Here is a 16,771-nt window from a genome sequence, read left to right on the forward strand (position 1 = left end):
CAAAGGCTCCCTCTTCTTTCAGTTTATACATATCATCCAACTTGCTTTTGTAGCTCAAACAGAACAGATTTGTCCTCCTCTGAGAGACTTTCAAGAGAGACTTTTGAACAAGAGATCTTTGTAATTTACACTTTCTTCTTCAGCTCTCCTTGTCTTGGCAAGAATACTCCCATATCTTCTTAAATGTTTTCCAACCTCATATTTAAAAAGCTCCCAGTTATTACTGTATGAATTGTCATTTATAGCTTTGTTCCAAAAGTGTGTATTTAAATTGTTTATCTCCATCTTGACCAACTCGTGTTTTAATATAGAGCTATTAAGCTTCCAGTAGGATGCTCTGCCAAGGCCATTATCAGAGATCAAAGTTCAATGTCAATATAAATAGCTCTATGATCAGTAAGGGGAGTGGCAAGGATGTTAACAGAAATACCCTGTTTATCAAAACATTTAGACACCAGCCAAAAATCTATGCGTGATTGTCTGGGGCATGCCTTATTACTCCATGTGAAAGACTTGTCATTAGGAAACTTTATTCTCCACTGCAATTTTTTCAATTTTATTTCACCTTTATTTAACCAGGTAGGCAAGTTGAGAACAAGTTCTCATTTACAATTGCGACCTGGCCAAGATAAAGCAAAGCAGTTCGACACACACAACAACACAAAGTTACACATGGAGTAAAACAAACATACAGTCAATAATACAGTAGAAAAATAAGTCTATATACGATGTGAGCAAATGAGGTGAGGTAAGGGAGGTAAAGGCAAAAGAAAAAAGGCCATGGTGTCAAAGTAAATACAATATAGCAAGTAAAACACAGGAATGGTAGATTTGCAGTGGAAGAATGTGCAAAGTAGAGATAGAAATAATGGGGTGCAAAGAAGCAAAATAAATAAATACAGTAGGGGAAGAGGTAGTTGCTTGGGCTAAATTATAGATGGGATATGTACAGGTGCAGTAATCTGTGAGCTGCTCTGACAGCTGGTGCTTAAAGCTAGTGAGGGAGATAAGTGTTTCCAGTCTGAGAGATTTTTGTAGTTCGTTCCAGTCAATGGCAACAGAGAACTGGAAGGAGAAGCGGCCAAAGGAAGAATTGGTTTTGGGGGTGACCAGAGAGATATACCTGCTGGAGCGTGTGCTACAGGTGGCGAAATAGGAAGCCAATTCTAGATTTAACTTTGGATTGGAGATGTTTGATGTGAGTCTGGAAGGAGAGTTTACAGTCTAACCAGACACCTAGGTATTTGTAGTTGTCCACATATTTTAAGTCAGAACCATCCAGAGTAGTGATGCTGGACGGGTGGGCAAGTGCTGGAAGCAATTGGTTGAAGAGCATGCATTTAGTTTTACTTGCATTTAAGAGCAGTTGGAGGCCATGGAAGGAGAGTTGTATGGCATTGAAACTCGTCTGGAGGTTAGTTAACACAGTGTCCAAAGAAGGGCCAGAAGTATACAGAATGGTGTCGTCTGCGTAGAGGTGGATCAGAGACTCACCAGCAGCAAGAGCGACATCATTGATGTATACAAGAATTGAACCCTGTGGCACCCCCATAGAGACTGCCAGAGGTCCGGACAAGAGGCCCTCCGATTTGACACACTGAACTCTATCAGAGAAATAGTTTATGAACCAGGCGAGGCAATCATTTGAGAAACCAAGGCTATCGAGTCTGCCGATGATGTGGTGATTGACAGAGTCAAAAGCCTTGGCCAGGTCAATGAATGAATACGGCACATAATTCTCCAGACCTTCAAGGGAGGCGTGACAGTGATGTGATTTTGGAGGTGTGGCAACGCGAGACTACTACTAAGCCAACATATGGAATTGTTTTAATATGGTCCTACCAAGGATAATTAGATTTTTAGGATCCCTGTAGGTATAAAAAAAAATATTTGATGCAACATTGAATTTGGCCTAACTGCTATTAGCCCATTTAATAAGATTCATACATGGGAAAACCAGTCAAAAAATGTTATCAAAAGGAAGAATGTTTTTAAGTGTCTGTCCTATATCCGTGATGTTGTTAAAATAAAAAAAAATGTTTTTTTTACTGTGAAATTACCTTTGACGTGGAAATGCCCTATTCACTGCCATACATTTTCAGCCGGGGGGGGTGTTGTACCCCCTTTCCATAGATCAGTCATATTAACTTGTATGCCAAACCGTTCACACACTAGACGTTTTCGTGAGTAGACCGCTTTTCAAGGTCTGACAAACACCTCAGATGTGGAAGGCCGAAATCGTTGTATTGCGATGCAGCCCTGGCAAAAAAACATATCTGTAGCTTTTATCAGAAGACTGATGGGGATTTTTCTATTATGCCAGAAGAGCATTTAAATAAAAATGTTCTCAAGCTCAGCTCAAGTGAACCCTTGATGTGAGGCCTAAGGAAATTAATTACCTCTGCAGTTTATCACAGTGCCATCCGTTTTGTCACTAAAGCACCTTATACTACCCACCACTGCGACTTGTACGCTCTAGTCGGCTGGCCCTCGCTACATATTCGTCGCCAGACCCACTGGCTCCAGGTCATCTACAAGTCCATGCTAGGTAAAGTTCCGCCTTATCTCAGTTCACTGGTCACGATGGCAACACCCATCCGTAGCACGCGCTGCAGCAGGCGTATCTCACTGATCATCCCTAAAGCCAACACCTCATTTGGCCGCCTTTCGTTCCAGTTCTCTGCTGCCTGTGACTGGAACGAATTGCAAAAATCGCTGAAGTTGGAGACTTTTATCTCCCTCACCAACTTCAAACATCTGCTATCTGAGCAGCTAACCGATCGCTGCAGCTGTACATAGTCTATCGGCAAATAGCCCACCCATTTTTACCTACCTCATCCCCATATTGTTTTTATTTATTTACTTTTCTGCTCTTTTGCACACCAATATCTCTACCTGTACATGACCATCTGATCATTTATCACTCCAGTGTTAATCTGCTAAATTGTAATTATTCGCCTACCTCATGCCTTTTGCACACAATGTATATAGACTCCCCCTTTTTTTTCCTTCCTATTGTGTTATTGACTTGTTAATTGTTTACTCCATGTGTAACTCTGTGTTGTCTGCTCACACTGCTATGCTTTATCTTGGCCAGGTCGCAGTTGCAAATGAGAACTTGTTCTCAACTAGCCTACCTGGTTAAATAAAGGTGAAATAAATAAATTAAAAATTCAGCCTAATATTAAGTCTGCCAGTGCTTCTATGCAGTGTCATCCATGTTCAAATGGTAGATGAGCCCTATCTAGAAGTAATACTCCAAATGTCCACTGAAGGGCACTAATTATTTTATAAGGTTTTACTCAGATGCATCACATTTTGGGAATATTGTCTTGTGAAGGCCAGTGTGGATGCAGGTTTTTGAAAGCTAAATTACATGGTTGGGGAGCTAAACAGTCTGTCCTCAGAATTCATGCAATCGGCCCTTAAAAGTAACATTTCTTGAATTCTACTCTACTCCGGACCCAGTGCACCATTAAACAGCATTGGATATATCAATATCCAGACTAAGCAAAAAAAAAATAATTCAGAAAGAAAGTCCTGACTCTTATTTTACCTTTGCCACACAATTGCACCTTTATCTGTGAATTTATTTAAACACAGCTTTTCGTGTGTATGTGATTCTGTATTTATGTACGTGGCGGAATTGAAGTCATCACAATGCAAAAATGAATCGACCATCTTTATTTACCGACGGAGGTCTATAATGGCAGGGTTAGGATTCACACATCTGTAGAACAATAGGCTGACCCACACACAATTGTATTTCTTTCAGAGCAATTATGCAGTAGGGAGCCAGAGGGGAAATCAAAATGGAGGATCTTCAACCACCACAGGAAATACTGCAGGAGCAGGTTCACATTGTTATCAGTATACTGGGCCCCGTTCAGCAGGGTGCGATGTACAGAGCGTTGCAGATAAATGCCATGAGTAGAGATGACATGACTCCTCACTGTCTGTTCTATACAATGCATTTCGATCTGAACGTTGCACAATGTGGTGCACTGCTGAATGCAGCCCTGGAATGGTGTGTAAACAGTGTGAGAAGGTCTGAGGGCTTCCAAAGGATCTTAGCTGCATCACAAGTCTCAGTGGCTTCCTGTTTTTTTCCTTACCTCAGAGCTGAACTGATGTGGCAAATCTGTTTTCACATCAGTGCAGATGGAAGAAACAAGGAGAGGAAGCCACTGTCATTGAGACGCAGCTCAAGAGGGGTTAAATGAAACCGGGGGAACGGTTCACCTATAGAGCAACGAGCTAAATATGTCAGAGGGACACATTTTAAACCATTGAAGTATTCCTTCCCCCTGCTATCGAGTCCTTTGGAAACACTTTTCTATACAAAATACATTTTAATAAACAACTGATTTAGGCTCCACTTTAAAAGTGTATCTACACTTAAATAGTTAAAATGGAGATCAACAATCCAAGGCATGTCCCTATCCGCACCATCAGAAATAGTATCTCACCTCAAGATCTCTTACCATAAATGTATTTTTCTTTTCCAGGCCTATATCATAGAGGTCTAGGCCTTAGTTTAAAAAAAATAACACACAAAACTGCAAACTAAAGCAAAGTCCTTGAAATGTCACTGAGCGATGATACAGTAACCTCTTCAGAAATACCCAGTATGGTAAGAGCTAGTTGGCTTGTGTTCCATCCCTGCACAGCCTGGTTTGGAGTGATCATATAGCAAAGCAAGCTATGGGACACCACAAGCTCAAATTACAACTTTCTCATACCTTATATTTGGAAATGCGTATTTTCAAGCAGCAATACAAAAAAAGTATTAATGAAGAACGCATAATCTCTGAAAAAAATACTGTATGAAAACATCCCTGCTACCTGGTTTCTAAGTACAAAACCTCTACCAATAATTTGCTCCGGAAGTAGCAAGAAGTCCTTTTCTTTTTTATTTCTATTTTTTCTTCTCCAATCTGTTTTTTTCCTTATTTTCTTTTTAATAAAACGGGTAAAATTCAGTCCTCAGATGCAAGTGTCATGGGCCATGACAGTCTTCTCCATCATATAATTTTTGCTGAAGGATCCAGAAACATGCAAGCCTCGTAGAGGGGCCTAGGGTTCTGCCTGGGGCTCCTGGGGGTCTATGGGGCAGCCGCTCCATCTTAGGCCAGGGCCGGGAAGGCCTCGGGGTCATCCACATTGGGCACGATCACCCCGCTCGGCTGGGAGGGTTAGGAAAACAAGAAGGAACGAGATTGAGCAGACATATACAGTGAAATTATGACCATATATGTTGTACTTAAACAATCCAAATTCTCTCAACTTTAAATCGTATAAATTCTTGCCATAACAGACCATTAGTAATAATACTAAACAAAAAGATGAACGCAACATGAATTAAAGATTTTACCGAGTTACAATTCATAAGTAAATCAGTCAATTTAAATAAATAATGCACTAAAATCGATGGACTTCCCATAACTGGAAATACAGATAACGTATCTGTAAACAAGATGCACAAGAAAAATGGGCCTCGGGATCTCGTTGCGGCATTTTTGTGTATTCAAATTGACAATTGATCAAATGCAATTGTGTTTGTTGTCCATAGCTTATGCCTGCCCATACCATAACCCCACTGTTCACATCAGTAAATCGCTCGTCCACAAGAAACCATACACAGTATGCGGTTGTGCGGCCGGTTGGACATACTGCCAAATTCTCTAAAACAACATTGCAGGTGGCTTATAGTAGAGAAATCAACATTCAATTCTCTGGCAACAGTTCTGGTGGAGATTCCTGCAGTCAGTATGCCAATTGCACGCACCCTCAAAACATGAGACACCTGTGGCATTGTGTTGTGTGACAAAACTGCACATTTAAGACTGGCCTTTGATTGTTCCCAGCACAAGGTGCACCTGTGTAATGATAATGCTGTTTAATCGGCTTCTTGAATGCCACATCTGTCAGGTGGATGGATTATCTTGGCAAAGGAGAAATGCTCACTAACACGGATAAACAAATTTGTGCACAAAATGTGTGACGTGTGTTCTCTTCTGGGATGAATTCTAGTTAACTCTACCAGGCAGATGGCGTGTACTTTTATTTTCATTTTCTATGTGTCTGTGACCAACAGATGAATATCTGTATTCCCAATTATGTGAAATACATAGATTAGGGCCTAATGAATTTATTTCAACTGACTCATTTCCTTATATGAACTGTAACCCAGTAATATATTTGAAATTGTTGCATGGTACGTTCATTGTAGCATTAGTCCTTGTATACCTTGTCAGTCCGGCCTCCGCGGGCCGGCCTGGTGGGTGCTCCGCCATCACGCTCGCGGGGCTCTCTGGGCTCACGCTCGCGGAACTCTCCCCTGCCCTCCCCACGTCCACGGCCCCCCCTGCCACCACGGGGTCCACCACGACCACGGCTGGGGCGGCCCAAGTCCCCAAAGTTTATCTCCAACTGGGCTGTGATGTCATTGGCCGGCTTCCGGAAGTGGTGATCATCCTCTGTCTGAAAGAGAGATTTCAGATTTGTTTCCTGCACACAAGTCAATCACATTCAGTCGTACATGTTTGTGGGTGCGAGGAGAGACCTCACCTTAGGGGCGACTCCCTCAGCCTCCACTGCAGCTTCAATCAGAGTATCATCTTTCTTCTCCTTTATTGGAAAGAGCGGGAAGAAAATTGAGTTAGGAGGTTATGGAAAACAAAACGAAGGCAAAGTCAGTTTTGTGGTTTATACAGTCCACTCACGTCCTTGGACTTGTGCAGCACGTATCCTTTCTTCCACTGGCTGTCAGCTCCCTCGTTGGCCTTGCGGATGTTGAACTCCACCTTGGTTTTCTCTTTGTCCTGCTGGGCCTTCCATTCATCCAGAGTCATCTCCTTGGGTTCCACTTCCTTAGGTTCACCAACCTCATTCTCCCTACAACAGACAGATTAGAAAACAGAACTGTCAGAACACGCAACTGGGTAGAGAAAAAAATATGGAGGAAAAGCCATCCAGCCCACACTGTTAAATCCCTGCGAAGGAGAGAATAAGTGCACACTTTGGGGAGAAGAGGGAGATGTGGTAGAAGGCTCAGCCCTATCAACTCACTTATTCTCCGAGTCGGTGGGCAGATGCTCCTCTCCCTCAGGGGTCTCCTCCGTCACGTTTGATTGGTCAAGCTCGCTGTGGAGAGAGAAAAAAAAAAACGAATTTAGCTTCACCTGAGTGTGTCCACATCAGCTTAGTTCCACCTGTACATTAACGCCGAATGAACAGCCCTGTGTGACTGCACCGCATTCCCATCCACATCACTCATTCTCATACATTCAATATGCTGAAAGTTGATGCTACCAGGACAATATAGAGACTGGGTGTCTTGACTCAACATGTTGACTTTAGTTTACACACAACCACACAAGTTAAATCAAAACTCTTCCTTGTGGTTTGTAGACATACTCTGTCTTTTAGAGAGGGTGTGTTGTGCTAGGTCGGCAGTGCAACTCACCCCATCTCATCCTTGACGGTGCCCCAGTTGTGAGGTCCACTTCCTCCACGCTTCTCCTCACCTTTCTGGCTGCTGAAACAACGTCTGGGCTTTAGCTCACACCTTCACTTCAATAGTCTCTCCAGCAAAAAAAATCAGTTTATTTCAATGAGACAAACCTGGATGGGAAAACGTTAAATAAGTAGTTCTTATACTTCTAGGGCCAGTTCCCCAGATACAGATTAAGCGTAGTCCTGGACTACAAAGCAAGCTCAATGGAGAATCTCCACTGAAATGTATTTTTAGTCCAGGATTAGTGTTAATCTGAGTTCGCGAAACTGTGGCTCGTTCGCAACCAACAGGCGGAACCGCTACTAGCGGGAGGTTACATGCACCTGCGGGCTAAACTAAGCTTGATTGCAATAACATAAAAAACAAACACAAGGATAAAACAGCAGATCACTCGTTGTTACCATGTCAAGCGATTAATGATACCACACAGCTGGTCTAGATTCTCTACTCCCCGCCCCCAATGAAACTGACCTATCAGGAGCATTGGAAACCAAGGCTGATGAATGTATAAAATAAAATACACTGAGGGCTATATTTAATTCAAACACTTCAACTTAAAATGGCAAATTAATATATGCCATTCAAGACTTTATAGACTACATTTTCATTTGATAAAGAAAGATAACTCAATCCAGATTTACTTGATCTAGTTACACATTTCAAATCTTGGACAGTCCAGGGATACACCCCCCGGATCTTGGTAAGAAATGGCCATATGAGAAAATGTTATTTTAAAAACAGTTGTATTTAATAGATTACATAAATTGGAAATGAATAAAATAAGAGTAGGCTACACCATCAACATTAGTTTTCCATTCATACAGCGTGTCGGGTAAATTGGCAGAGTAGATTTGCCATGGTAAACAAGGAAATATTATATTTCAGTTGTACAGAATGATTGTAAAACAGATTTTAAAAATCACCCGTAGTTTGGTTAACGAGCAAGATTATACATTTTCCAATGATAATACCCCCCAGAGGGCAAAATAGTGTTGGAAAATGTTGGTTGCAATCCCGACTAAAATAACCACGATATCTGCGTTTATGTGGAGGTAAATCGGTGGCGGATGATGATTGCCATTGAGATCAGCTGTGTCTTTAGCTCATAGTGATGGTTTAAGAGATCAGCTGGTGATAATCTAGTGGCCACCTGTGGCAGCAATATACCCCGCGTTTCCCAGCCCCGGACTAAAAACTAGAACCGAGATTCTCCTTTCGAGCAGGAAATAGGCCTAATAATGAGATACGTCTTATCCATCCTTGAGTTAAGCTAGCTACATAATTCACAACATGACACAGAAGACTTACGATCGATCGTTGCCACTGTGTCTGTCAAATTCACGCTTTCCTCGGGCATCGAAGCCGTCGCTCCTGCCCATGCCTCGGCCCCTGCTGCCCAATCCCCGGCCCCTGCCGCCACCACGTCCTCTCATCGACCTTTCCCCAATGGGCCTGGGAAGACAGACAAGGAACCAAACCAATCAGCAGCCTGCCCCAAAGGCGGGAACAGTTGATGTGTATTCATTGAGGTTAAAACATTCAGAAAGTTGCAGATAGAAATGTAATGAATAGAGCCGACAGGTTTTCTGACCGATCTGTACTGTTACATCCCAATGAACAGACCCCAGTGCATGACCCAAAACATTATATATGACCAATACTGTGAACTACACTGAAACAGTATTATAGCAAACATACCTTCTCTCTCCTTAGGCAGGACTCTACGCTGACTTTTTTTTTAGGGAGGGAGCATAAGTTGAAAAATATAGACAGACAAAGAAATTCCAGGGCACAATAAAAACATTTGAGGGAATAAAGCTTGAATCTTTCATTTTCTAGACACACTGCCTAAAATAAAATTCCAGGGCACAAAGCAAAATATTTAGGCACATATGTGTGAGTAAAATGGTCGCACTGTAGAGCCCTGCCTTAGGCACTGTTTGAATACTTTAAAAACACTTGTGCTTCTTTGGCATAGTCATTGTTGGATTACGAGCCCCCCAAAAATCCCCTGGCTATTCATGATAGACCAGCAACTCTTTCCACAAAGGAAGGAGGGACGCATTTTAAACGCATTCAAACAGGGTTTATATACATGTTCCACCACCCTTTTCCTACACACCATACAGTGCTGTAACAGGTTAAGCTAAGTGACAAGGCAAGGCTGAGGAATTATCAGTGAAGGTGGCGTGACTTTCTCTGCTGCTGAAAAGTAGTGAAGTGGACCCCATAATTAAGATGTGGTTGGGTTACCTCAGACAGCCTGAGGGGAAATAGTCCTGTCAAATAGAGAAGGGGGTTGTTTTTGTTAACACAATAAATGCCTGGTTAGTGTCCATTTTAAAAGGAAAGAACTGTACTGTCCTACATTAGAGTGCCGGTGTGTGTATCAAAGTCTTAAATGAGGACTAATACACGTTTATTTGTAAAAATCAGATGGGTTACTGTTCGGGTGGAACAAAGGCCTGCACACAGACACACACACACAGATCTGAGTCGTGTTATTGTTTGGGTTAGTACCGGTTTAAAAAAATGAAATTATCCTGTTTGGTGCAAACTGAATATACCCCTGCTCTACCCAGTACTCACTTCTCCACAGAGAATTCTCCTCCCTCGCCAGGCTTCTCCTCTCCGCCGGGGGGCCTCTCGAAACGGCGTGGTGGCCGTCTGTCAGTCCGGGGGGGTCTGTCTGTAGGGGGTCGGCCCTCGCCCTGGAACTCACGGGGCGGTCCACCAGCTGGGCCCTGACCCTCAGGCCTGCGACCCATCCTCCTGGGACCAGGTCCTGGAGCAGGACAGAGCATAGGAATTATTAATCCCCTTATGAGAAAATGTGGGGTTATGGTTCTTTGAAAAACAAAAGGAGTACAAGGGTAATTTCCTCAAGAGCTTTGCTAGTGAAAATAACCAAAACAGGGGTGTGAATTGGTGACTACTGTCATTAAAGCGAGAGCTTTTCTCAAGACCAGTCTCCAAAAAAGTGAGCAGGACTGACGTTCTGAACTAGAATGTAAGGGCTTATTCATTTAAAATGCAGAGGAATACAATTAAAATGTCAACTTCTTTACAAACCTATGAACTAACATTGAACTTTGTATTATGCACCATGCCAGTACTAGCAGATGGAAACATCCCCTAAGTATGGTCTGACAAGTCCCTCCCACTGCTGACCAAAATAGACTCCACCCCTACATCCCAGCAGCTGAATGCACGTTGAAGCACCTGTCTCCTCTTCTCTCGGGTTTACATGTTCGACTTTGTTACTGACTGGTGTAAGTAGGATGGAACGTCCCAACACATGGGACTCCTATTTTACTTTCAGATTGTATAGACCCGTCCAAAGTTAGCCAGTAACGTACGAGTGCTCACTAATACGAGAACGTACATGTAACAAGTTGTTTGTCCGATTGATATAGTCGTATCCTGTGTTTCACTGAGTAGCATGCTCATGAAGCTGTGTTATCTGACAAAAACACCAAACGCCCATATTCTCATTCACAACTGCGATACGCCACGCAAGATGACGCAATTCCCTGCCTAGTCAAGAACGTGTTGGTGCTGTTGTACACCCCAAGCCACGAGGTTGGTCACGACGCGGGTTAATAATGCGGGTAGCGAAAGACTAGCTATCTACGTTAATTCGTCAGATAAACGACCCTCAAATGTAACCAGGAGGAGGCATTTTGGTAGGCCGTCATTGTAAATAAGAATGTATTAACTGACTTGCCTAGTTAAACCCATTTTTTTAGTACGATCGCTTCGCGTGTGGAAGTTGGCTTACACCAATGTGTAAATACACGGTTCGCTAGCTAACGTTAGGTGAACAATTTCAGTTGCACGAAACTGACAATACGCCAATCGTGCATTTAGCAAGTACGTAGATACCTAACCAACACTGATCAACCGGCATTTAGCAAACAAACGGACTTTGGTAAGCTAACGTTAGCTAGCTAATTAACTAGTTAATTACCCTGGCTAAACAAGGCCCCTAAGAGGCGTTTTATTGGCAGCAAAACAAGTTCGCCAGCAGGTTCGTTATCAGGGGACACAGACTACCACACACTGTTGACACATTTTTTTGCAACGAATGCGATAAGCTTATCAACTTTAGCTGCCATCTGAACTGACGCACTAAAGGAATCATGTCGACCTCATGGAGGGTTTGAAACCATTGCTAGCTAACATTAACCGCTGAACTATCCAGCGATAACTGCGATTTTGCAGACCAATCCGACATTTACTGCAGGAAACAGTCTTACCGTCTTTCTTCAGAGGCACGGGTGCCAGAGGCTCATCTTTCTTATCAGCAGGGACCATCTTTCTATCTTTCTGGGACTCCTTTTTCTGGAGTTTGGCGGCTTGGGCTGCGGTCTTGGCGGCACCAGGGACAGGAGCCTCCTTCTTCTTGTTCTCCGCCTCCTTCAACAGCTCGAACGGGTCCGACTCGTCGTCAAATAGTTGGTCGAATCGGTTGGCTATGGCGCAGCCGAAACCTTCTTGCATATGTCCGGGCATGATGGCGCCCCTTCAGCAGGATTTTCCTCCGATTCTACGAGGCTTGGTGCGAACACTTCGCTAAATGATGCCACAAGATGGCTGGGAAAAGGACCTCCTTCTCTTCCGGCGTGATAGACATCCGGGGCCTCAACTTTGGCGCCAGGTGGGGCGTGTAGTTCTTTGATGAGGGAGAGTTTAGCGAAAACATAAGGGGCGGATCACTCAATAAAATACAGTACCCACAACGATGGACGGGGTTAATGCTTTTGCGTTTCTCCATTTGACAAGCATGAATGTTATATCTATATCTTAGTAGTTTGCTATTTGCGTTCAATTATATATTTTGTTTGTATGGGAGAGCTTTCCCAGCCTTTCTATAATCATCTAAACCAACTGTATACTATACACACACCCACTAGCCATACTCACCTTCAAACCCTTTGCTACATTGTTTCTCCAAAGAAAGCCTCCATAGTTCTTTGCCATATATTAATTTAACCTTTATTTAACTTGGCAAGTCGGTTAAGAACACATTCTCTTTTACAATGATGGCCAAACCCAGACAACGCTGGGCCAATTGTGCACCACCCTATGGGACACCCAATGGACAGGACCTGATGTGATATTGCCTGGATTCAAACCAAGGACTGTAGTGATGCCTCTTGCACTAAGATGCAGTGCCTTAGACCGCTGCGCCACTCGGGAGCCCATAGCAATTTGGCCTGCATAACCAAGTCTGTCTTTCAAATCTAAAACACTGTTCTGGTAGTCAACTGAGACATCTGTACATACTTCAGAGCAGTCAATAGTTTGTGACCTTTTTTAGGTATCAGTCAATGTTGTAGCTTTGCTGTGTATAGGACCTAGGGGCTATTGATGATTTCATTGCCTATGGGCAGGAAGGCTGATCAGCAACTTACAGTGACACAAAGTGTGGGGGCCTAGTGTGCGACCCACTTGGATGCTGCTAGCTAAAAGAGAACCAGTAATCATCATTAGGCAGAAGAAAGGTCAGGAAAGGTCATTTGAGGGCAGCAGATGGCAGCCATAGGCTACTTGTCAGTCAGAGAAGAGCCAGGACCGCTGATCTCTATCTTATTACAGAGGCCTAATCAGGGTTTGAATTACTGTTTGTAGCCTATGGAGTGTATAAGAATTATATTTGTGTGAAGTAGCCTCTGAAGCACTGAGATCTGGGCCTGAATTTATCAAGCACCTCACAGTGCTGATATTTATTTTATTTATTTTTATTTCACCTTTATTTAACCAGGTAGGCTAGTTGAGAACAAGTTCTCATTTGCAACTGCGACCTGGCCAAGATAAAGCATAGCAGTGTGAACAGACAACACAGAGTTACACATGGAGTAAACAATTAACAAGTCAATAACACAGTAGAAAAAAAAGGGGGGAGTCTATATACAATGTGTGCAAAAGGCATGAGGTAGGCGAATAATTACAATTTTGCAGATTAACACTGGAGTGATAAATGATCAGATGGTCATGTACAGGTAGAGATATTGGTGTGCAAAAGAGCAGAAAAGTAAATAAATAAAAACAGTATGGGGATGAGTTAGGTGAAAATGGGTGGGCTATTTACCAATAGACTATGTACAGCTGCAGCGATCGGTTAGCTGCTCAGATAGCTGATGTTTGAAGTTGGTGAGGGAGATAAAAGTCTCCAACTTCAGCGATTTTTGCAATTCGTTCCAGTCACAGGCAGCAGAGTACTGGAACGAAAGGCGGCCCGAATGAGGTGTTGGCTTTAGGGATGATCAATGAGATACACCTGCTGGAGCGCGTGCTACGGATGGGTGTTGCCATCGTGACCAGTGAACTGAGATAAGGCGGAGCTTTACCTAGCATGGACTTGTAGATGACCTGGAGCCAGTGGGTCTGGCGACGAATATGTAGCGAGGGCCAGCCGACTAGAGCATACAAGTCGCAGTGGTGGGTGGTATAAGGTGCTTTAGTGACAAAGCGGATGGCACTGTGATAGACTGCATCCAGTTTGCTGAGTAGAGTGTTGGAAGCCATTTTGTAGATGACATCGCCGAAGTCGAGGATCGGTAGGATAGTCAGTTTTACTAGGGTAAGCTTGGCGGCGTGAGTGAAGGAGGCTTTGTTGCGGAATAGAAAGCCGACTCTTGATTTGATTTTCGATTGGAGATGTTTGATATGAGTCTGGAAGGAGAGTTTGCAGTCTAGCCAGATACCTAGGTACTTATAGATGTCCACATATTCAAGGTCGGAACCATCCAGGGTGGTGATGCTAGTCGGGCATGCGGGTGCAGGCAGCGATCGGTTGAAAAGCATGCATTTGGTTTTACTAGCGTTTAAGAGCAGTTGGAGGCCACGGAAGGAGTGTTGTATGGCATTGAAGCCAGGACCGCAGGTCCTGTCCATAATAATCAGTTTCATTATAGAAAGGCTAAATTGATTCTAAATAAGCACTCCTACTCCGAGACATTTGATTAAAACGGACCCAGACCTAGATAGGTGTATTTTCCTGCTAGGAGTGCAGTAAGACACCTGAGCCCCAACTGATGTCTGTCAACATGAGTGTAAATTGAGGGATGACAAGTTAATAGTCACAGCCACATCTATAGTGGGAGAATCAACCAGACTGAGAAATGAGGACAACTAAGTTTTACACAACAGAAGAAAGATGTTTCATTATCAGTATCTTTGTTATACAGGAGAGAAGCTCCATTTTACCTCCACTTTTCCTGGCTGCCCAGTGCTCAGCCCATTCTGGTTTTGTTAAAGGTTTACTTTAGCCCATCACAGAATGCTGTCTTTGAAATAAATATGTGAAAAGTGATAGACCTTTAAATTAAGTTAATAAAATAAAATGTGAAGGGAACAATATTAGGCCGTTATTCTGGTTAATAGTCTAGGCTACTGAACAGATAAAATGGCAAATTCGAACAAGATTGAGAGCCTCGATTGTTGGGGAGAATAACCTTTATTCAACCAGCTCTTACAGTCACTGCAGAAATATCCCCCATGTGAATATGATGATTCATGATTTTGAGCCCGCAAAAGCCAGTTGCTAATCATCTCCACCATGCTGCGGATGAGACAGTGTGACAGTGATTGAGCTGTCAGGACATCACATCTAACGGTGCAGAGGGGATTCTCCTATGAGGCAGGATCAAAGCAATTTACAACTTTTCTAATTAATCTCAGGCGGGATATCTATCTAATTGCTGGATTTCTGGAGCACTCCACAGCATTATATCTTCTTGCTTCCTATAGCCTATTGTTGTTGAGAGAGAGAAGTGTATGGGGGATGGAAAGTGTATGCACATCAATGACCTAAATCTTAATCCTACACCACAACTTTCGCAAAAGCATATAGCGGCTCAGGATTCACATGAACAAGGACATCTACATTTATGAAGGTTTTCATCATGGGTTCGTTTTGCGTGTTTCTCTGCGGCATGGTTTGCAGTGGTGGGAAAAGTATACTCAAAAGTCATACTTGAGTAAAAGTAAAGATGCCTTAATAGAAAATGACTCAAGTAAAATTGAAAGTCACCAAGTAAAATACTACTTGAGTAAAAGTCTAAAAGTATTTGGTTTTAAATATACTTAAGTATCAAAAGTAAATGGAATTGCTAAAATGTACTTAAGTATCAAAAGTAAAAGTAAAAATATGAATCATTTTTAATTCCTTATATTATGCAAACCATACAGAACAATTTCTTGTTATTTTTTAAATTTATGGATAGCTCACTACAACACTGACAATAATTTACAAACAAAGCATTTGTGTTTAGTGAGGCTGCCAGATCAGAGGCAGTGGGGATGACCAATGATGTTCTCTTGACTAGTGCATGAATTGAACCATTTTCCTGTCAAAATGTAGTACTTTTGGGTGTCAGGGAAAATGTATGGAGTAAAAAGTGCATTATTTTCTTTAGGAATGTAGTGAGTAAAAGTTGTCAAAAATATAAATAGTAAAGTACAGATAACCCCCAAAGCTACCTAAGTAGTACTTTAAAATATTTTTACTTAAGTACTTTACACAACTGATGGTTTGGGCATTCTGCAACCTGAAACTCAGCGAGGAAGCTATGCTTACAGACACCGGCAGAGGACGACAGCTGCAGGGTGTGTGCCCACCCTCCCCCGGAGCAGATATACTACCACATGCACCGCGGGGACACCACAGAGGCCAGGATCACACAGACCACCTATGTTAACATTTGGGCAGAGAGTACTGCTGATAGCCTCCTAACGATGGGACCGCACCAGACTTATGTGAAGCCAGCAATCAATGGTGGCACAATTTGGATTGATTGGCACTAGGCATTATTCAGCCAGTGATGGTATATCTTGTGAATATTTCTATGTTTTGTGTAGGCTATGTTGTGAGTAGGCTATATGCAGTTTTGGTTTTATTTCAATGTCTGGTGAAACCCTTTGACTGCTTGTTATCACAGCACAAAAAACCAAGCAAGCCAGGGAAACAATTATGTGAAGTGGATCATACATTTACAGTAGGTCCCCCTATATGCTGATTAAAATTAACAAAATCACTACACTTAATTGATGACATTACAGTGTAGGTCTACCACTTTGAAGCCACAAAGTCATTCAGGGCTATCAGTGGTGCATACATGTTAATTAAAGCCATATGGTTTATTGGAATGCTATTACATTATTTGACACATCAAATAATACACATACTTTCAAATGTGTTTGTGGAATTCCTTGTGAGGTCTGACAACACATGCAATACAGACACAA

The 16,771-nt window shown here is 42.6% G+C and overlaps 1 protein-coding gene across 2 annotated transcripts; it reads right to left on the reverse strand.

Annotated features, from left to right (window-relative positions):
- Nucleotides 1–3,669: 3,669 nt before the first annotated feature.
- Nucleotides 3,670–12,144, reverse strand: LOC115145155 (SERPINE1 mRNA-binding protein 1-like). Of its 2 annotated transcripts, none has more exons than XM_029686477.2 (9): nt 11,779–12,144; nt 10,109–10,304; nt 8,828–8,971; nt 7,469–7,537; nt 7,072–7,146; nt 6,726–6,897; nt 6,571–6,630; nt 6,250–6,483; nt 3,670–5,186 (listed from the first exon to the last, which is right to left on the reverse strand). In XM_029686477.2, exons 1-9 carry the CDS (start codon nt 12,032–12,034, stop codon nt 5,127–5,129), a joined length of 1,266 nt encoding a protein of 421 aa, XP_029542337.2. In that variant the 5' UTR covers nt 12,035–12,144; the 3' UTR covers nt 3,670–5,126. The 2 variants fall into 2 exon arrangements, with proteins under 2 accessions (XP_029542337.2, XP_029542335.2); XM_029686475.2 differs by having other exon boundaries at nt 7,469–7,540.
- Between the last annotated feature and the right edge of the window lie 4,627 nt (nt 12,145–16,771).

The sequence above is a fragment of the Oncorhynchus nerka genome, linkage group LG17 (genome assembly GCF_034236695.1).
Source record: "Oncorhynchus nerka isolate Pitt River linkage group LG17, Oner_Uvic_2.0, whole genome shotgun sequence".
In the NCBI taxonomy this organism is placed as follows: Eukaryota; Metazoa; Chordata; class Actinopteri; order Salmoniformes; family Salmonidae; genus Oncorhynchus; species Oncorhynchus nerka.

Coding starts and splice junctions, on each gene's coding strand:
- LOC115145155 (XM_029686475.2), bottom strand. CDS start 12,034: ATGCCCGGACATATGCAAGAAGGTTTCGGCTGCGCCATAGCCAACCGA. Junction 7,541..8,827: donor CACAGTGGCAACGATCGATC/GTAAGTCTTCTG, acceptor ACGTTGTTTCAG/CAGCCAGAAAGGTGAGGAGA. Junction 6,631..6,725: donor TGCTGCACAAGTCCAAGGAC/GTGAGTGGACTG, acceptor TTTCCAATAAAG/GAGAAGAAAGATGATACTCT.